Source organism: Myotis brandtii, unplaced genomic scaffold (assembly GCF_000412655.1).
Source record: "Myotis brandtii unplaced genomic scaffold, ASM41265v1 scaffold1327, whole genome shotgun sequence".
Lineage (NCBI taxonomy): Eukaryota > Metazoa > Chordata > Mammalia > Chiroptera > Vespertilionidae > Myotis > Myotis brandtii.
The window spans coordinates 239,431-260,030 of record NW_005354705.1 but is presented as its reverse complement, the minus strand read 5'-3'; the positions used below and the strand labels follow the sequence as shown (position 1 = coordinate 260,030).

Genomic DNA, 20,600 nt, shown 5'->3' with positions numbered 1-20,600 from the left:
GACGAGGCGGCGGCGCGCGACGTGCAGCGGCTGCTAGTGCAGTTCCAGGATGAGGGCGGGCAGCTGCTGGGCTCCCCGTTCGACGTGCCCGTGGACATCACCCCGGACAAACTGCAGCTCATCTGCAACGCGCTGCTGGCCCAGGTAAGCGGTAGGCGGCGCTTCCCGGGGCGCGCCCGCTGGGGATCAAAAGACCTAAGATCGGGAGCTCAGGGGCTCCCACCCATCGCCCATAGTGGGTGATGCACCCCGGCGCGAGTCCATGGGGTGCCACCCACCCCGGGGGAGGGTCAGAAAGATACATGGGCGTGAGAGCGACTACATGCCGACCAGACCTTCGCGGTCCACTTGCGGAGAGAGACTGGAAGGCATCGGGCGCATCGCCACAGCCCCCCATTAATGCCCCCCATTTTACAGGGTAGCCCGGAGGCATTGTGACTCGGGCGATGCTACGTGGTAGATGGTAGTTTGGAATTGGACTCCAAATGTGTCAAACTCAAAGCCCGTGCTCCTTTAACGTCCAAGCCAGTGTTTTCAAAGTGTTGCCCTCTGTTTGGGTGGGAGGAGCTTAAAAATGCAGGATTTGGACCCCACCCCAGACTTACTACACCTGACTCGGGGGTGAAGCAGAGCCTGCATTTCCAAGCAGCTTTTTGGATGCTTCTTACACATTATACAGCGAGGTGGGGTGGTTTGGAAAACACTGCAGGATGGTGTATACTAATCCCGGACTTGAGTGTTCTCCTTAAAGAACACTAAAGGAGGAGCTTAAAAATGCAGGATTTGGACCCCACCCCAGACTTACTACACCTGACTCGGGGGTGAAGCAGAGCCTGCATTTCCAAGCAGCTTTTTGGATGCTTCTTACACATTATACAGCGAGGTGGGGTGGTTTGGAAAACACTGCAGGATGGTGTATACTAATCCTGCACTTGAGTGTTCTCCTTAAAGAACACTAAAGAATCCGAATTAGTCACTAGCAATAGGACATTGGGCTAATTACGTAGTTGCTCAGAGCCTCAGGTTTTTGTTTTTGTTTTTCCATCTTTCAAGTGGGAATATGAATGCCTACCTCCCAGAGTTGTGGGATGCAGATAAAGGATTTTAAAGTGCTGTGTAAGCCTCCCACAGTAGTTCTTCAAGGATTGAGAAGGTCTAACTCAGTGGGGAACGATGGGGGCCTAACTCTAGCAGGGTGGCTGGAAAGAAAGAAGTTTCACCTCCCACAGCTCCGTGGGGAGCCTCCCTGGTGCAGGGGGCCGCTGTCCGCATTTGATAGGAGCGTTGCCCTCTGCCTTGCCCTCCAGGAGGACCCCCTGCCACTGGCTTTCTATGTCCACGATGCTGAGATCGTGTCCTCACTGGGGAGGACGCTGGAGGCCCAGGCGGTGGAGACGGAGAAGGTCCTCGACATCATTTACCAGCCACAGGCCATCTTCAAGGTCCGCGCTGTGACCCGCTGCACCAGCTCCTTGGAGGGCCACAGCGAGGCGGTCATTTCTGTGGCCTTCAGCCCCACAGGAAAGTAAGGACAGCTGCCGAGTTATGGAGGGGCGTGTCGGGGTGCAGCCTCTGGGTGGGGTGAGGAGGGGACCCCCAAGTGATGACCAGTGTGGCCTCAGGCGGCCTTTCATAGACCCAAGCTCTGGGCTCAGGTTCCAAATAGGGTTTCCCAAGGGAGGTTTGGTCCACAAAGACCAAGGACGCCTGCCTTGGGAGGGGCCTTCCTGGACTTGATCTCAGGAGCTTTGGGCTGCACGCTCAGCTCTGCCCCTTCTAGCTGTGTGACCAGGTAGGTCCCTTGACCTTTCTGGGTTAATTCTTCATCACCTGCGGAACTGGGTTTCTCTGCTTCTCACGGTCCTGCGAGGATAGTGAGAAACTTTAAATCTGGTTAGAGCTGTGGCCATTCCTTTTAGGAAGGAAGAGAAGTGAAATGACCTGTTGGGGTCTCCTCCCAGGTGGCAGCAGTGTTACGTTTCTCCTTTACACGGGAGAGAAAAGGCCAGTCCCAGACTCTAGTCCCAGAAGACAGTTGCACGGGCAGCAGAAATGGGCAGTGCTTCGGGGTGGGCCCTGCCCCTGGGCCCCGCTGCAGAGGTCAGGCCGCCTCTCTCTTCTGCAGGTACCTGGCCAGCGGCTCTGGAGACACCACTGTGCGCTTCTGGGACCTCAGCACCGAGACACCGCATTTCACGTGCCAGGGTCGGTATGCAGTTGGCCGTTTAGGGGGTCTGACTGGGGGGCGGGTGACCCGCTCCAGCTCTTTAATTCCGGAGGAGACAGATTGCAACTCCTTCATGTCCATTTAGTGATGACCTGTTCCTGAGCAGAGACTGCACCCTTGAGCCTAGCCAGCCTCTTAAAAACAAGCAGACTAGACCAAAGAGTCAGTGAGGGGTTGTGGGAAGGGGCTGACGGGCTAGTAGCAAGGAGTACCTGGCTTAAATCCAGCCTCTGCCATGGTGGTTCTCAAACGTGAACGCTCATCGGAATCACCTAAGTGGTGCTGATGATGCTAGTCTGGGGACCACATACCGGCTGGGCAAGGACCTTGTGTGTGTGGAGAGCGTGCGCCCTTTTTAAGCTTCTGTTTTCTGGAAAAGGGGAGTGATAATCTTGCTTTGCCTCATACCTTAGTGCTATTGTGAGAATTTCAAGGGATGACACCTATGAAAACGCTTTACATCACATGTCATGTGAAGAATTATTGGAAAGCGGCAGTGTTATCTGTACAGCAAGACGCATGGTTCTGGCACTTGGGGTGTATTCTCCTGCTGCCTAGGAAACCTTATCTCTCCTTTTGTTCAATGGTTCACTTATTCAGCAGCTAGGTTAGGAGTTCCTGCGGTGTGCCAGGCATTGCTAGGAACTGTGGGTAAGAACAGATGTCCCTCCTTTCCCCCGCCCCTTCTTTCTCAGGACACAGACACTGGGTCCTCAGCATATCCTGGTCCCCCGACGGCAAGAAGCTGGCCTCAGGCTGCAAGAATGGCCAGGTAGATGGAGGTCAGAGTAACTAGGCAGGGACTCAGGGGCCACCTTCCTGGAGCTGAGTCACAGTCGGGTTCTGGGTCTTTAGGGAGGTGGGTGGGTGGGGCAGGGGAACCTCAGGGAGGCTTATTATCTGAGCTTCTGTCTTTCAGATTCTCCTGTGGGACCCAAACACAGGGAAGCAGGTGGGCAGGACCCTCGCCGGCCATAGCAAGTGGATCACGGGCCTGAGCTGGGAGCCCCTCCATGTGTAAGTGATACTGACAGGGCTGGGGTAATGAGGAACAAGGGGTTCAAAGCTCTCCCCCTGTGCACTTGACACAGAGGGCTGTTCATCACAGGGCCTGAGAGCCGCCTGCAGGTGCCGCTGAATCTTGGGGTCGAGAAGCTGTGCAGACATTGCCCTGACCCTTGAATTGGGAATGGGGAGGCGCCATGGGAAGACCAGCGTTGCCAGGTCAGAAGTGAGGTCACATCTCCCCTCCCCTCCCAGGAACCCCGAGTGCCGCTACGTGGCCAGCAGCTCCAAGGACGGCAGCGTGCGGGTCTGGGACACGACCTCGGGCCGCTGTGAGCGCATCCTCACCGGGCACACCCAGTCGGTCACCTGCCTTCGGTGGGGAGGAGACGGGCTTCTCTACTCTGCCTCGCAGGACCGCACCATCAAAGTCTGGAGGGCTCACGACGTAAGAGCTGGGAGGGTTCAGAAGCTAGTCTGGGCCCTGAATCTCAGGCCGCGGGACGCCAGCGCCGGGGGAACACTGACCAGTGTCTCCTGAGCATGCTCTGAGAGCCAGGTCGAGGAGACACTTTGGGAACACGGGGTCCTGTGGTTGGTGCTGCGCTATAAGGGAGATTCCAGTGTCCACTAGCATAGGCAGGCTCTGGAAATTCCTGCGGTGAGAAGCCTATTGAACCTGCCTTATTCCAACCTTACTTGACCAGAGCCTTTTCATTCTGACATACTAACTTCCTTCCATGAAACATATTTTCAGAAACATTGATCTGGGCTAGTGCTCTCATTTTACAACTGAGGAGAGACTTGAGGCCATAAGGGTGGTTTGATGAAGATCACAAGGAATGAGGGTCCTGACTTTGAGTCTCCTGGGACTAATCTGGAGGTGCAGTTTCCCGAGGGTGGAGAGTGGTATGTGCGTCTGACCTGTCTCCTTCTCCCCTAGGGTGTGCTCTGCCGGACTCTGCAAGGCCACGGCCACTGGGTGAACACCATGGCCCTCAGCACTGACTATGCCCTGCGCACAGGGGCCTTTGAGCCAGCTGAGGCCTCGATTAACCCCCAAGACCTCCAGGGGTCCTGTGAGTGAGCGGGAGATGGAGGGGAGAGAGCTGCTTGGTAAAGAGCCAGTTCTCTAGCTTAATGTGTGAGAGTTGAACCTAGGCGGGGGGTGTTTGCTGTTCGTGTTGGATTTTCTAATCAGCCTTACGCCTTACCTTCTCTCCCCTCCGGTACGTGGACACAGTGCAGGAGCTAAAGGAGAGGGCTCTGAGCCGGTATAACCTTGTGCGGGTGAGTATGTGCCAGCCGCTAGCACGTGCACCTCTGTGCTAGTCTGTCTTAGTCCCTACAGCGCTCTGCAGACGCTCGGCCCCTCTGCCTCTAGCCCAGTGATGGCGAACCTTTTGAGCTCGCGTGTCAGCATTTTGAAAAACCCTAACTTAACTCTGGTGCCGTGTCACATATAGAAATTTTTTGATATTTGCAACCATAGTAAAACAAAGATTTATATTTTTGATATTTATTTTATATATTTAAATGCCATTTAACAAAGAAAAATCAACCAAAAAAATGAGTTCGCGTGTCACCTCTGACACGCGTGTCATAGGTTCGCCATCACTGCTCTAGCCCCACCTCAGAAAGTACTTTTCTAAAAAGTTGTTCTTGAAAATCCTAGTTTATACTTCTAAGGTCTTCATGTGCTGGGGGTCATTTTATTTTATTTTATTTGTTTCTCTATTCATTGCATTCCCTAGATGCCTCTCTTTTTTATTTTGTTTAGTTTAAGTAACACATTCACATGGTCACAAGTTCAAAGAACACAAAAAGACAGATAGTGAAAAATCTCTCATCTCTGTTGCACATTCATCCGTTCCTTTTAGAAGCATCTAGTGCCACCAGAATCTTGTTTCTCCTTCCAGACTTCATATATACACACGTGCATGTATATATGTACCCTGTATACAATTCGTGCTGCATAAGGACGTTTCTGTCAACAACAGACCACATATGCGATGGTCCCATAACATAGGCAGTGGTGGTCCCATAACATAGTGAAGCTGAAAAACTGTCGCCTAGTGATGTCACTGTCCCCACGTCCTCTCGCCGTGTATTGCTCGTGTTTGTGGTGATGCTGGTGTAAGCAAACCTATTGCGCTGCCAGTCGTATAGAAGTGCAGCATGTACAGTTACGTACAGTTACATACAGTATGTAGTACTTGATGGTGGTAATAAACAGCTGTTACTGGTTTACATATTTACTGTATTATTGTTATTAATACAGTAAAAAAAAAGGTTGCTGTAAACAGTGTGCCATGTTCCAGCAGCAGCCTCGTTCATATGTCTCATGTTTACCTTGTCTCTTGATTGCATCATTTTCTCTTGTGCTTGAGTTAATCTCGCGTTTTGTACAGTAACATGCTATACAGCAAGCATGTCAAACTCAAAGGCTAACACGGGCCAAATAAACAAGGTTTAAGTTGATGTGGGCCACAAAAAAACAAAAGCTTCAATTTTCATAGGACCGTAGGTTTATTACGATAGTGATATGCTGAATACAAAGGGCTGAAATAAATGAGTAATTATTAACATAAAATAATAGAACATTTTAATAAAAATTAAATATTTTTTCTTGAACATTAACTTACCAGACACTGAATAACTGCACAAGTTAATAAGCGTAACACAAATAAACCTATTTTTCTTGTTCTCCAAAAGCAAAGTATTTCCTGTTGTGCACACCAAACAAGTCAGTCCAAGACTAATGATTGGGCAATTGGCTGCTAAAATATTCGCCGCTAGTATCAGTGGAGAGAAATGGTGCGCCTGTGTGTAAGGCTAATCATTCATTAGTGAACGTTGTAGTTTGTTAATAATTACGTATAACAGGATATTGTAAAAATTTAGTTACAAGATTTTTATTAAAACGTTTCTTGCCGAAACCGGTTTGACTCAGTGGATAGAGCGTCGGCCTGCGGACTGAAAGGTCCCAGGTTCGATTCCGGTCAAGGGCATGTACCTTGGTTGCGGGCATATCCCCAGTAGGAGATGTGCAGGAGGCAGCTGATCAATGTTTCTCTCTCATCGATGTTTCTAACTCTCTATCTCTCTCCCTTCCTCTCTGTAAAAAATCAATAAAATATATTTTAAAAAAAAAACAACGTTTCTTACATGCCTTTATATTGGCTGGGCTGCAAAAATATTCATTGTGGGTGGGCCGCGAGTTTGACACGCTTGCTGAACAGGCTGCTTGCCTGGCAGCAATAGGCTGCACCCTATAGCCTAGGTGTGTAGTAGGCTATACCATCTAGGTCTGTGTAAGTGCACCCTGTGAAGTTCAGGCAATGGCAAAATTGCCTAACGACACATTTCTCAGAACGTGTCCCCATCATTAAACAGCACAAACGCTTAATTCTTCCCCTTTTTTAACACACCACTCTTTACCTGGCTTTTTCATGTAATTACATATCTTAGACATTGTCCTATGTTCGTAAAGTTCTTTCTGGGGTTTGGGGGGAGTAACTCCTATGAGTTGGCAGCTGGCCCCAGCCTCCCTGCTCTGGGTCCCGGCCGCCGTGCTGGGGTTGAGTAATCGGTAGCGTGTTTGTTGCCGAGGTTGCGGTCTCCCGTCTGAGACCGTGTTTACCACTGTCTTTCTGCCTCCCCTAGGGCCAGGGCCCAGAGAGGCTGGTGTCTGGCTCAGACGACTTCACCTTATTCCTGTGGTCCCCAGCAGAGGACAAGAAGCCCCTCGCACGGATGACGGGACACCAGGCCCTCATCAACCAGGTGCTCTTCTCCCCTGACTCGCGCGTGGTCGCCAGCGCCTCCTTCGACAAGTCCATCAAGCTGTGGGACGGCAGGACGGGCAAGTGAGTGGAGGTGTGGGAGGGAGAAGGCCACTGTTGCTCCGGAAGGACCTGGTTCTGCCACTGGCTAGTTATGTGGCAAGTGTCTGGATTTCGAGCCTCTGTTTCCTCCTCTTTAATAAGAAGACACCTGACCCGTCAGCCTTGTTACAAGGTTTGAATGAGATGGTATATTTAGCAGCAGTGTTAAGTAGGCACTGAAAACGCTAGTTCATCCCACATCTAAGGAGAGAAATGATCTTAACACTGGCCTTCCTCAAAGTGTGGTCCAGGGACTAGTGGCAGCAGTAATATCGGGGAATTCGATAGAAATTCAGAATCTCGGGATCTTATCGATCAGAATTTTATTTTTTAAATATATTTTATTGATTTTTTTACAGAGAGGAAGGGAGAAGAATAGAGAGTTAGAAACATCCATGAGAGAGAAACATCGATCAGCTGCCTCCTGCACACCTCCTACTGGGGATGTGCCCGCAACCAAGGTACATGCCCTTGACCGGAATCGAACCTGGGACCTTTCAGTCTGCAGGCCGACACTCTATCCACTGAGCCAAACCGGTTAGGGCTCGATCAGAATTTTAAATTAATTTTCCAATTATATTTGGCATACAATGTTATATTGGCATACAATGTTATATTAGTTTTAGGTGTACAGCATAGTGACTAGATATTTAGATCCCTTATGAAGTAACCACCCAGTAAGTCTAGTACCCATCTGACAACATACGTAGTTATTTACAATATTATTGACTATATTCCCGTTGCTGTACTTTACATTCCCACAACTATTTTGTAAATCAATTTGCTCTTTATCTGAGTTTGTTTTTTTCATTTATTTTGTTTTTTAGATTCCACAAATAAGTGAAATCATATGGTATTTGTCTCTCTCTGACTTATTTCACTTAGCATAATACCCTCTAGGTCCATCCATGTTGTCACAAATGTCAAGATTCCATTCTTTTTTATGGCTGAGTAATATTCCACTGTATATATATATGTGCCCCATTTTCTTTACCTGTTTTCTATCAATGGACATTTAAGTTGTTTCCATGTCTTGGCTATTGTAAATAATGCTGCAGTGAGCACAGACATGCATATATCTTTTAGAATTAGTGTTTTGGATTTCTTTGGATAAAAACCCAGAAGTGGAAATACTGGGTCGTATGGCAGTTTTACTTGTAGTTGTTTGAAGAACCTTCATACTGTTTCCTGTAGCGGCTGAACCAATTTACATTCCCACCAACAGTGCATGAGAGTTCCCTTTTCTCCACATCCTCACCACACTTGTTTGTTGATTTATTGATGATTGCCACAGCATCTGCATTTTAATAAGGTCACCAAGTGATTCTGCTTGTCGCTAAGGCTGAGAAGCACCGTGTAATGAGGCACAGTGCCCTTGGGGTTAATTAGTTTGGAGGAGAGGCGAGGGCATGGGCAGGAAGGAGCAGAGAAACCCTTGGCACCTGTGTGTCCGTGTGTATTTTTACACAGCAGCCCTTTGAAATAGGCCATTCAGTGCCTTTTTAAGGTAGGAAACTGAGTTTCAGAGATGCCTAATAACTTGTCCCAATAGACACAGTTAGTCTGAAAGTTCCAGGTGGGCCTGGCCCAGTTTTACTCCATGCCACCTGTCAGCAAGCAACTGTCATATGGGGGGGATGTCAGGCAGATGGGCTAAGCAGATGGCTGCATTGGGTTCTAAGGCATGCAAAGTCGAGTGGGTATGGAGGCCTGGCAAGAGGCACCCTAGAAGCAGCTCATTTGGAGAAGTTTTAAAAACACATAATGGGCAGAAATGATTCAATTGGCCTGGGGTGGGGCCGGGCAGTGGGATTTTGTAAAAGTTCCCAGGTAATTCTAACATGCAGCCAAGGTTGAAAACTATAGCTGTGGGCATCCAGGACCCTTCAGACGTGCTTGATGATCTAATCTCCATCATCATTCTAAGGCATGCAAAGTCGAGTGGGTATGGAGGCCTGGCAAGAGGCACCCTAGAAGCAGCTCATTTGGAGAAGTTTTAAAAACACATAATGGGCAGAAATGATTCAATTGGCCTGGGGTGGGGCCGGGCAGTGGGATTTTGTAAAAGTTCCCAGGTAATTCTAACATGCAGCCAAGGTTGAAAACTATGGCTGTGGGCATCCAGGACCCTTCAGACGTACTTGATGATCTAATCTCCATCATCATCTTCTTCCCTTGGCCCAGGTACCTGGCTTCCCTGCGTGGCCACGTGGCTGCCGTGTACCAGATTGCGTGGTCGGCCGACAGCCGGCTCCTGGTCAGTGGCAGCAGTGACAGCACACTGAAGGTGTGGGACGTGAAGGCCCAGAAGCTGGCCACAGACCTGCCAGGCCATGCGGATGAGGTACAGCCCACCCTGTGGGTATGGAATGGAAGCCTGGCCCTCCTCCTTCACCCTCCTCACTGGCCCGCTTTCCTTCCTCCTCCTCGGTTTAGGTATATGCTGTCGACTGGAGTCCAGATGGCCAGAGAGTGGCAAGTGGTGGGAAGGACAAATGCCTCCGGATGTGAGTTTGGGGAGGTGGTGATTGGTGTGCTGGGCTTTGCTGTCACTCTGTGACTTTCCCTTCTGGTGTAGAATTTGGAGGGTTTGCCAGGTTCCCAGGACGGGGCATGGCAGGGATTATGGGGAACCCTGACTGTTCTGAGGCTGCTCTGTGGAGGGCGTGGGGGGTGCGGTTTAGGTATATGCTGTCGACTGGAGTCCAGATGGCCAGAGAGTGGCAAGTGGTGGGAAGGACAAATGCCTCCGGATGTGAGTTGGGGGAGGTGGTGATGGGTGTGCTGGGCTTTGCTGTCACTCTGTGACTTTCCCTTCTGGCGTAGAATTCAGAGGGTTTGCAGGGTTCCCAGGCGGGGCATTGCAGGGATTATGGGAAACCCTGACAGTTCTAAGGCTGCTCTGTGGAGGGTGTGTGTGACAGGGTGGAGGTGGGGGGTGGGTCCAGGGCCGCTCCAGCACAAGGCAATAGTTCTTTGTGAGCACTGGACTTGGGAGTCTTCAGACCTAGTTCAAATCCTGGTTCTCCCTTCAATGTGCAGTCTTGAGAGCTTGGCTAACCTGTCTCTTGGGGGTTATCAAACTTGAGCAGACAGGAAGATCAAAGGTAGGCGGTGAGCACACCTTGGAACCAGAAGCATCGTGTGCTGTCTTCACCCCACCATCACTGTCATTGGACAACTTGCTGGGCACCCCAGGGGCTGGGCCTGGTCTGAGGCCCTGGTGAGGCAGGCGGCAGATGCCCAGCCTGAGTGAGGCTGAGACGGTAGCCAGGCTCTGGATGGCTGAGGGGAAACCACAGGGCCTCCCTGTGGCGGGCTCCTGGCATTACATGGCAGCCTCCCTTTCCTGCGGTCACTCCCCATCTGTCCCCTCCCCTCTCCACAGATGGAGGAGATGACCCCCACCTGGACTTGGCCTGTGCCAGCTGCCTGCCCTGACAGAGACCAAAGGCCGAGTGGTGACCCGGAGAACAAGCGTGGCCTGCCGTCCTTGCACAGACCCCAGAGCAGATCGGAGGTCAGAGGTGGTTACCGCAGAGCTCAGCCCTTGGCCGTCACTCTGTACCTTCCTGGTACCATCAGGGGTGACAGGAGGCCAGGCAATGACTAGACCCCTGCTGCTGCCCCTGCCTCCTTTCCCTGCTGTCAGCTCTGTTCAGAGTCAGACCCCAGATTCTGTGACCAAATAAATAACTTATATTTTGTGTGTTTGGGTTAGAATCCCTTGTCTAGAATCCCTGGGCTCAACCAACGTCTGTGCTAAGTCTGTTTGTCTAGCCTCCTCTGCACTGGGCCAGGAAGCCACCTTTCCTCTCTCCCCACCCCCTTGTGCCTGTAAGGGAGAGGCTGGTTGAGGCTGGCTGAAGCCCGTGATCGTGGCCAGAGTTTAAGCCAAGGCTGAGCTGTCTGATGTGTATGCACGAGCCACATGTGGCTATTTCCATTAACTAGCATCCCTGCAGTTAGAGATGCTGTTCTCAGTCGCTCCAGCTCCAGGCTGCTGAGTGTATTGGACAGCACTGTTGTCATCACAGAGTTCTGCTGGCCAGTGCTGCTCTGTGGGGCGCCTCCCTCAGCCCCTCACAAGCACACTTGTCGAGGCCTTGCCATCCCCGAGCACTGTGGCCGGCTCTCAGGATACAGACAGGTGACGGCTGTCCCGGAAGATTCTCTAGTGGGGCATGCAGTGGTGAGAACTCTGGCAGAAGTGGGCGAAGTGTGTTAGGGGAGGATGGTTCTGTCCCCTGAGGACTTCAGGTGTGAAGGGACCCCACAGACTCTTGACCAAGACCTGGCCCTCCATGCATCCTGCCTCCACTTTCTCCTGTTCCAGCGCTACGGCAGATTGCTGAGGTTGAACTTCTAAACCATCCTTGTATGTACTGCTCAAGGCCACAGCATTTCTAATCTCGTGTTCCCTCACCTGCCCCCACCCTCTTCTGTGCTTTTATATATCCCTCATAGTAGCCCTGCCGCTGGTCTCATATATGTGTGTGTGTGTGTGTGTGTGTGTGTGTGTGTTTTAATCCTCACCCGAGCATATTTTCTCCATTGATTTTTTTACCCCCTAGAGGCTGGGGGAGGGTTGGAGGTGGGGGGGCGCAGGAGAGAAACATCGACTGGTTGCTTCCCAGCTCAAAAGGTTCGCCATCACTGCCCTAGAGGCTGGGGGAGGGGTGGGGGCGCGCAGGAGAGAAACATCGATTGGTTGCTTCCCGCATGTGCCCTGACCAGGGCTGGGGATCAAGCCTGCAACTGAGGTATGTGCCTTTGACCGGGAATTGAACCCAAGTCCCTTTGGTCCACAGGCCAACGCTCTAACCACTGAGAAAAACGGGCCAGGGCACGTCCCCATATTTTTTTATAAGGAAACAGCCCAGGAAGCTTAAATGGTTTGCCCATGCCCTCACATCCAAGAAGAGCCAGAATTAAATCTGGCACTGCCCCAAAGATTGTGTAATTTGCACCATGTCCCTCCAGAGCTCGTCTGATGCTGATGGTGTGTGGACTGCCGCCACCTCTGCCCAACGTTGCTGTTTTTCCTGGCGTGTGTTTTAGTCTGGGTGCCGGTCTCTTCTTCCCGTGGGGAAGAAAGAGGGTGGTGCTGGCAGAGCCGGGCAGGAGGAGGTGGTGGCTGTGCACAGCATGAAGCAGAATGGAGAGGTGCTGAGTGACCTGCAGTTCTTTAATGAGGGATCTGGACTTAGCCTGGATCTGGGGAGGGGTGCCTGCAGCTGTGGGCAGTGGCCGACCTGGCCTGCAGTGCCCTGGAACCCTCTCCCTTAGTAGGGAAGTAGGTTTTCCAGATCTTCCAGCCTCCGCATCTCAGCCTGCCTCATGGCCACTGTTTTCCTCTGCGATTCCTTGCGCCGCACGGTGATCTGGATGGGGTTGTTCTCCGGGAAGCTGGTCAGGTCGTTGGCCACGGTTGCAAACTGAAATCACACAAGAGAACGCCTCAGACTTCCTCCCCAGACCTGACCTCTCTCGTTGCCACCCCCGGTTTGTTTGTTCAATGGGATCTTAGGTAGCATCACCAACCTACCTATCAACACCAGAAACAGGTACGAGGCGGCATGATTCAAACCTGTGATATTTCCACCCACAGGCCTCTCCCTGACCCCATGCCCCTGCCCACCCCCAGGCTGCTCCCTTCTTTGTCCCCCTTCAGCCCAGCCTCTGTCCTGTATCTGTCAATGCCCTTGACTTCCTGACCCATTCACAATCATTGGTACCGAGGTGAAAGATGAACGTGATAGTGATGCTGATGAGTACATCAGTTTGCATTCCCAGTGGGCACCAGAAGTGGCTTAATCCTCAAGGCTCCCAGAAGAGAGCAACTCGGAGGTGAAGTGTATTTGCGCAGGTAGAAGGAAAGCAAGCAGGGAGATGTCGTGGGGGTATAGGGCGTCCCCAACCTCCAAAGCCCCTGGTGTAGACCTCTCCCTAACCCCGTGGGCCCCCATCTTTCAGGGCTCACTTTGTAGGGCTTGCACCACTTCCCCGCCCCAGCTGTGTTGACGGCACGGACGATGAGGCAGTAACTTGTGTTAGGCTTCAGCTCCATCAGCTTGACAGTGGTACCCAAGATCTTGTGGAAGATCCACGGGCAATTCTTTGTCTTGGGAAACTCATTGTCCTTTTTCTTGGCCATCTCCTGCAACAGGACCTGGTAGAAGCTGACCGGCTGCCTGCTCATGGCATAGGTCCAGGAAATCTAGTGGGGAAGAGAGCCCCCAAAGCTTCCTCAGAGCTGGCCCGGGCTGTCCTCCCATCATCCCGACTCGCACCACCCACCCCACATGGGTGGGAATGTCCCTCTTCCATCCCCTGTTCCTGCTGGAGCTGAGGCAAGTCTGATGGGAGGTGCAAGGTGCGCCAACTGCATGTGGAACCACCAGCGCGAAGCATTTGCAGCTCTCCCTGCACAGCCCCACCCACCTTGGAGTGTGCCTTCATTCCATTTCTCCTAGACCAGCACTTTTCCAACCAGTGCGCCCCAAGAATTGTTAAAACGTGCAATACCTGACACTAAATAGTCAACCGGCACCGCATGCATGTTTTGAAAATTCTTGCAGCACATCAGGGTGGAGAATCGCTGTTCTAGACACGTCAGTTGAGAGGGGCCTTAAGAGATGGTCTTGTCCACCTCACTCATTGCACGTGGGGTGAAAGGTTCAGAGGGCAAGTGGCTGGCCCATGGTCACCTAGCAATTACCTGACAGGGATCAAACCAGTAGCTCCAGAGCCCATGTGCTTTGTACTACAGCAGTGGTTGCCAAGCAAGCCTGACGAAGGCCCCCGGAGAGTTTCAGTAACACTGCAGATCCCTGGCCTGCTGTCTCCTGGCTGCCCTCCCATTTACAGTTTCTCCCCTGTCTAGACCGAGTAGTTCTCAAACTGGTGTGCCTGAGAATACCCTGGAGGACTTGTTAAGACAGATTGCTGCTCCCTGCCCTGACAGTCTGTGATTCAGTCGGGTGGGAGGCTTAAATTTGTAACTAGCTGCCAGGTGATGCTGACGCTGCTGGTGGTCTGGGAACCACACTTTTGAGAAATGCTGCTTTGGGCCTTCCAACAATGGAGCTTCTAGATTTATCTTCCTAAAACACAGCTCAGGTTGCTCCCATCACCAGAAATCAAGCTCTGCAAAAAGCTGCTCTCGGTTGCACTTACAGAAAAATCTTTAAAGTAGCCTGACTTCAGAGAACTTCTGGAAAATGACCCCAGGCCAACTTTCCCCATCTATTCCGCTAGGACAGCGCTTCCCCACCTGGGGTCTGGGCCGTTAGCATCACCTGGGAATTTGTTAGATTCTCAGCCCCCACCCCCCAGGTCTACTGAATCAACCAGATGAGGTCCAGAATCTTGTTTTTAGCAAGATGGTCAGATCTGCAGGCACAGGAAAGTGTGCATTGGGTCCTGGGTGTTTCCTCCCCCACTTTCCCACCGATGACCCTTAGCTAGTGTCAGCCCCTCCAGGCAATGGCTTTCCCCCATCTCTAGATGTTTAAACCTACCTCTACCCCAGCTCCAGTGTTACCAAGAGCTAATTCCTGCACCTGGAAGGAATGTGTCTTCCCTTCTGACTTCCTGTGGGCTTGATCTGAACTCTTCCTACAGCAATGAGCCCTTTCTAGCTTGCACTGGAGTTCCTTACAAACATGCCCTCTCTCCTAACCTATGAACTCGAGGTCAGGATGCAGTTGTTAGGCATCTTCACACACCCCCAGAGCTCAGCTCAGTGCCTGGCACATTGGGGGTAGACAGTAAGCTTTTGCCAAATGCATGAGGAAGAAAACGCACCACGGCCGTGTAATCGCTGACTGTGTGTTCACAGATAAAGGGCGCCTCTGGCACGTCCGTGACCACGGAGGACTTTGAGGATGTCGAGGAGGTGTCTGTGTCCAGCTCAGGGTTGTCAAGGTCCAGCAGGCCCTCGGGGGCTATTTGGGACTTAGATTGACGGGGGCAGAAGGCCAGGTCCTCCTTTTCTGTATTCTTGGCCACCGAGGTGATGCTGAGCTTGTTCAGCTCGCCTTCCAGCAACCCTGCAAAGAAGCTGCTGTTGGGCTGGGTCACGGCCAGTTTGATGGGATTCAACAAGGTAGATGAGACGGGGGAGATGCTGGTGTCATCGGAGCTGCATTCAGATTCCTCCCCTGGCATCGCCTTCCTGGAGTGCGAGGGGAGACAGGTGAGCACCCAGCCAGCCCATGCAGCCTGGAAGCTCCCGGAGGCCAGGCCTTGGGCCTGACTTACAAGGGTCCCAGCTGCTTCTGAACAGCTCAGAACATCCTCACTGCTGTGCAGCAGTGCATCTACCCACCGGGGCACAAGTGCAAAGTGCAGATTCCTGGTCCCTGGTTGGGATGGAACTGGGGAAACTGCTAAAGTTAATAGGATCCTCAGACGACTCTGATGCAGGTGTTCTGAGAACCACAATTTGAGAAACTGATAAAACTTTAAGGCTTCCCTACACAGTAGGGTGCAAAGTCCCAGGGAAGGACCACAATGATCTATTGAGGGATGGAAAAGTTGGAAAAATATCTAAAAAGTAAATAAATTAGGCTTTACTAATATGTATAAACTAATATTTAATGTAGTTACTAATTTATTTAGAATTTATAACATTTAACATTAATATATAGCATGTAAAATTAACAAATACACATATTGGGATGAATGCTCAAAAACTTTTTCCTTCCATTCTAATTTTTTAAAATCATGACCTATTTTAGATATAGCCAAAGACATCAAGAATAATATATTAGCCTGGCAAGTGTGGCTCAGTAGTTGAGCATCGACCTCTGAACCAGGAGGTCATGGTTCAATTCCTGGTCAGGGCACATGCCTGGGTTGTGGGCTCAATTCCCAGTGGGGGGCGTGCAGGAGGCAGCTGATCAATGGTTCTCTCATCATTGATGTTTCTCTCTCTCTCTGAAAGCAATAAAAAATAATATGTTAATATAATATATTAAACCTATGTGATCGTGTCAACTAATGTCACCCCAATAAATTTAATTTTAAAAAAGAATAATATATTAAGCTTTTATTTAGCCGTCATCCAGCTTCAGAACTAAAGCCTCATCAGTATAGTTGAAGCCCACTGGATTCTTCTCTCCCCACCTTACTCAGAGAAAACCAGTACAGTAAATTTAAAATTTTTGTGTTTATTATTCCTCATGTGTTGTTACATATGTATGTTATCCCTAAGCAAGATATATTTTGCATATTTTTAAATATGTTTTTATTGATTTCAGAGAAGGGAAGGGAGAGAGAGAAACATCAGTGATGAGAGAAAATCATCAATTGGCTGCCTCCTGCACGCCCCACACTGGGGATCGAACCTACAACCTAGGCATGTGCCCTGACTGGGAATTGAACCATGATCTCCTGGTTCATAGTCAGTGCTCAACCACTGAGCAACACCATCCAGGACATATTTCTAAACTTTACATAATAAATGGTATCATTCAGTACATATCCATCAGCAGCTTGCTTTTTCACTCAGCATTCTGTTTTTTTCTATTCATCTGTATTACACAATAGCTCTGGTTTAATCATTTTAACTGTTGTTTGGTCTTTCATTACAGGCATATCTGTATTGTTACTAATTATTTGCTATTAAAAAGGGAAAACCTTGTACAGGTTTCCACTATTTAAATATTTTTTTTACCAATGAAGTGCAGAAACCCCCAAAATTGGCTTTCATATCTTTTTTTAAATCTACCTTTACCCAAAGTAAGGAATACATATTACATGGCAACCTAGTATACTCATACATACACATAACACTAAAGCACACTGCACAAACCAGTTCTTCCTCTATGTGTGATGTGCTCTGGAACTTGTTATTCTGTTTAATTTCATTTTTATGATACCGGTCTCCACCAACTAGAATGAGTTCCTGACCCATCAATGGGTCATAACCCACAGTTTAAAGAGCACTTGTCTAGAAAGAGCAGTCAGGGTCACACGGTGAGTTGATGGCAGACTTGGAACTAGAACCCAGATCCCCTGGGCCCCAGGCCTGCCCCATGCTATGCGATTCCCATCTGCCCCTGGCACTTACTGCCTCATCTCCTCTGCTTCCTACCCCATCTCCCTCAGCTGCTCTGGCCAAGTCAGCAACCAACACGCTCCCCTGGGTCCCTTACGCCAGGGCTGCTTCTGGCTTCATGGTTGACTGATGGACTAAATATTTCCTCCCTGAGCTCCAGCTCCATTGACCTCCTCCTAAGAGACCCTGATCAGCCCAAACCTTCTGTGCTAGCCCATCCGTGGTGGGCATTTGGAATAGATGATTCCCCCACCAAGGTCATTGTAGGTGGAAGAGTCTAAGTATTGATGCCATTTATACTTCAGGTTGTCCTAATGGATCTGTTTTAGATTTACTTTGTCAAAAGACCAGTGCTGATGTGGGCATGGAAGGCAGCTAGCCCGGGCTGTATGCTGCACATGCTCTCTTCTGGTATTTACAATAGCCCTGCTGGATGAGCGTTAGCCCCAATTTCCAGATGAGGGACTAATCTTATCTACAGCCATATACCTAAGTAGTAGAACTTGGATTTGAACTTGGACTCATAGCCCTAGGTCTTCCCACTAGAGCATGAAGTTTCCTATAAGCATCCATCACTTTAGCCATATCTGCTACTTACAGGTCTCTTAGGAAATGGACACCATATCCCTTTCATATAATCAGGACCAGCTACATAGTTTGTGGGTCCCTTCAAAAATTATTAAGAATATCAGGAGAATAACAGCAGAACATTCAACTAAGCGCAGGGCCCTTCTAAATGTGGGGCTGTGTGTGACTATAAAGGTCACACACACTGAAACTGCCCTGCAGATAACTTCTCAGGCCACCCCTTCACTACTATCATATCAACACTACTATCACCCTTCCCGGCTCTCCCCTTCCCTTCCTAGACATTCAGCTCACATATCACTTCCTCCAAGAAGCCTCCCTTAACTGTATCTTCGAATCCCAAGCTATACTAAGCCTCCTCCATTTTCTCAAGGTGTCCGGTCATAGCACAGACCATGCTGTATTATTCTTGATTCTTGACACACACACACACACACACACACACACACACACACACACACATCCCAGGCTGGGAGCTTCTTGAATCCTGGGCCAGACACTTTTACAGGAGCTCAAAGAGTTTTGTGGAATGAAGTAAAGGGAACCCAGAACCACCAAGGAGAAGCAGTTAACCTCGGTCTGAAGACAGACAGGTTATTGGGGGGCCATAATCAGGAAGGGGAAGGCACCAAAAGGGAGGATTGAGAGAGGGGAGCCATGGGAGAGTGGAAGGGGCAGAGGTGTCTGGGGGTGGGGTGGGGGAGGACCCTAACTAGACTAAGGGGATGAGGAGCACTGTCAACAAATCTCCGACTAATCCCAGAAGGCCTCCTGGAGTAGGAGGCCTACATGTGTCTAAGAACTGACATGGGCCCAGGAATCCAGGGTGCAACCTGCACACATGCTGTCCCCTGGGAGTCCAGGGCCCAGGTTGTGACAGGTCCAGGAAGTACCTCTTCTTCAAGCCTCTCCCACCCGCAGCTCCAGCCTTAGCAAGGAGGACAGAACCCGGCGTGTATCTTACGGTAGACTGGGAAGGTTGATGGTGTCTTCCTTCATGAATGTAATCAAACTGCCCCTTGAGGAAAGAGGGAGTCCTTTGGTGGCAACCATCCTGTTCATAGACTTGGGGTTTAGAAAGGGCTTCGACATTTGATTCAAAACGAGAGTCTCCTTTTTCATCATGTTCTCCTCCCCATCTCCCACTTTACAGAACACCTCTGATGCCATCGAGTTCGTTTGGGACCACAGCCGACAACCAAGCTGACAGGAAGTAGAGAGAAACTGGGGGCAGGGGACCCAGCCTTAGTTTGGCTGGGATGGGGGTGCAATGAGCTGACTTCATAATCATCGCAGAGTGTAACAATTAGGGGACAGCCTCCCCCTTGATCTGAGGCTGCTGCTACCCAGGGCCAGGGCCAGGGCCTGGAGCGAGGTAGAGCCAAGGAACAGACTGCATCCCCCTTCCAGCTCCAATCTCGGTGGCTGAGTGTAACAATTAGGGGACAGCCTCCCCCTTGATCTGAGGCTGCTGCTACCCAGGGCCAGGGCCAGGGCCAGGGCCAGGGCCTGGAGCGAGGTAGAGCCAGGAAACAGACTGCATCCCCCTTCCAGCTCCAATGCTCGGTGGCTCAGCAGCCCTGCCCTTCTGCAAAGATCTCAAAGGCTCCCCACCTATGATGCCCTTTGGAGCTGCCCTGGGAAGGAGGAGAACGGTGGTAGGAGAAAGGCTCCCTGGCATGGAGAGAGGAGACACTGGAACGGGTCTTTGGGACCGGGGGACTGTGGAATGCTGAGGCACCACGTCCAGAAATTCTAGGCAGCAAACCCTCACTGTGTCCAGTCTGTAGGCAGAAGGAAAACAGAGATGGTCCATGGGATTCATGGCTCCATATACCCGGGTTTTACTGCTAGAATTCTAAACGTGTCACATGGGTGCTCCTGGGTTGAGTGACAGTGGAGGATGCTGCCGAGGGATACAGAGATGGACCAGACGTTATTTCTGTTCTCAAGGAAACCACTCTACGGTAGGAAAACATGCGCGCAACTTCGGGGATGGGAAGAGAAGCTGTTAAAGCAGCACAGGCTCTGCCCTGAGATGTGAATTTGTCGCTGTAAGTCCAGTCCTGCCCTTACAGGCTCAGTCATCTTTGGCCCCTGACGTCACCTCCCCAGCCTCAGTTTCCTCATCTGAGAACTAGGGGTAAAAATAGCGCCCGTCTCACTGGGTTATGAGGAGATAACCCTGTAAGGTGGTTTTGTTTCTTCCAGAGGATGAGGCAAAAGCAAAGGACATTCAAAATAACAAGTCCTACGTTCTGTGTTTTATGTACTCAGGGTTTTTGTTATTTTTTTCCAAATGGTATTCATAAAAAATGTTCAACACAGAGAAGCAGCCCTGGCGGGTGTGGCTCAGTCGCATGGGTGCTGTCCCCGTGCACCCAAAGGTTGCTGGTTCCATTCCTGATCAGGGCACATACCTGGGTTGCAGTTTGATCCCTGGTCTGGGAGCGTACGGAAGGCAACCAATGTTTCTCTCTCACACTGATGTTTCTCTCTTTCCCTCCCTTTCTCTCTAAAAATAAATTAAGTACAAAGACTCAGGTGTCGTCTGTGTCCTCTGCTGTTTCTTGGCACTCATCATAGACTCTGCAATATTCTACCTGGTTGATTTCATTCCTCACTGTCTTGCCCCCACTAACAGGTAGGTCCCCTGAGCACAGGGACTGGGGGGACCTTCTGGCCTAGCGTTTAGAGCAGTGGTACACGGGTGGGTCTGCGTGCGTGCTCGGGGAAGGGGGGAGAGGCGAATGTGGGTGCCCAAGTGTGCACGGGCCTTCGCGGGCAGGAGCCTGTGCGGATCCGCGGGCGCTGGGCCGGATCAGAC

The 20,600-nt window shown here is 50.6% G+C and overlaps 3 protein-coding genes across 3 annotated transcripts in view; 2 read left to right on the top strand and 1 right to left on the bottom strand.

Moving 5' to 3' along the window:
* NLE1 (notchless homolog 1 (Drosophila)) overlaps window positions 1-10,829 on the top strand; it is a 16,226-nt gene extending 5,397 nt beyond the window's left edge. The window contains exons 3-14 of the mRNA XM_005860224.2: window positions 7-144; window positions 1,308-1,525; window positions 2,126-2,205; window positions 2,923-2,999; window positions 3,147-3,244; window positions 3,488-3,680; window positions 4,176-4,311; window positions 4,476-4,522; window positions 6,899-7,101; window positions 9,304-9,463; window positions 9,556-9,626; window positions 10,508-10,829. Of these exons, the coding sequence (XP_005860286.2) occupies window positions 7-144; window positions 1,308-1,525; window positions 2,126-2,205; window positions 2,923-2,999; window positions 3,147-3,244; window positions 3,488-3,680; window positions 4,176-4,311; window positions 4,476-4,522; window positions 6,899-7,101; window positions 9,304-9,463; window positions 9,556-9,626; window positions 10,508-10,520 (1,434 nt within the window). The 3' untranslated portion in view covers window positions 10,521-10,829. The remainder of the gene's footprint in view (window positions 1-6; window positions 145-1,307; window positions 1,526-2,125; window positions 2,206-2,922; window positions 3,000-3,146; window positions 3,245-3,487; window positions 3,681-4,175; window positions 4,312-4,475; window positions 4,523-6,898; window positions 7,102-9,303; window positions 9,464-9,555; window positions 9,627-10,507) is intronic.
* Window positions 10,830-12,404: 1,575 nt separating this feature from the next.
* On the bottom strand, window positions 12,405-18,943 carry FNDC8 (fibronectin type III domain containing 8). Its single transcript, XM_005860223.1, is given in 4 exon segments — window positions 12,405-12,557; window positions 13,103-13,339; window positions 14,929-15,298; window positions 18,717-18,943. Coding segments are annotated over 4 exon segments (987 nt in total).
* Window positions 18,944-19,697: 754 nt separating this feature from the next.
* The window catches only part of RAD51D (RAD51 paralog D), a 14,397-nt gene continuing 13,494 nt past the window's right edge, over window positions 19,698-20,600 (top strand). Inside the window, exon 1 of the mRNA XM_005860222.2 lies at window positions 19,698-19,740. Coding sequence (XP_005860284.1) covers window positions 19,698-19,740 — 43 coding nt within the window. The remainder of the gene's footprint in view (window positions 19,741-20,600) is intronic.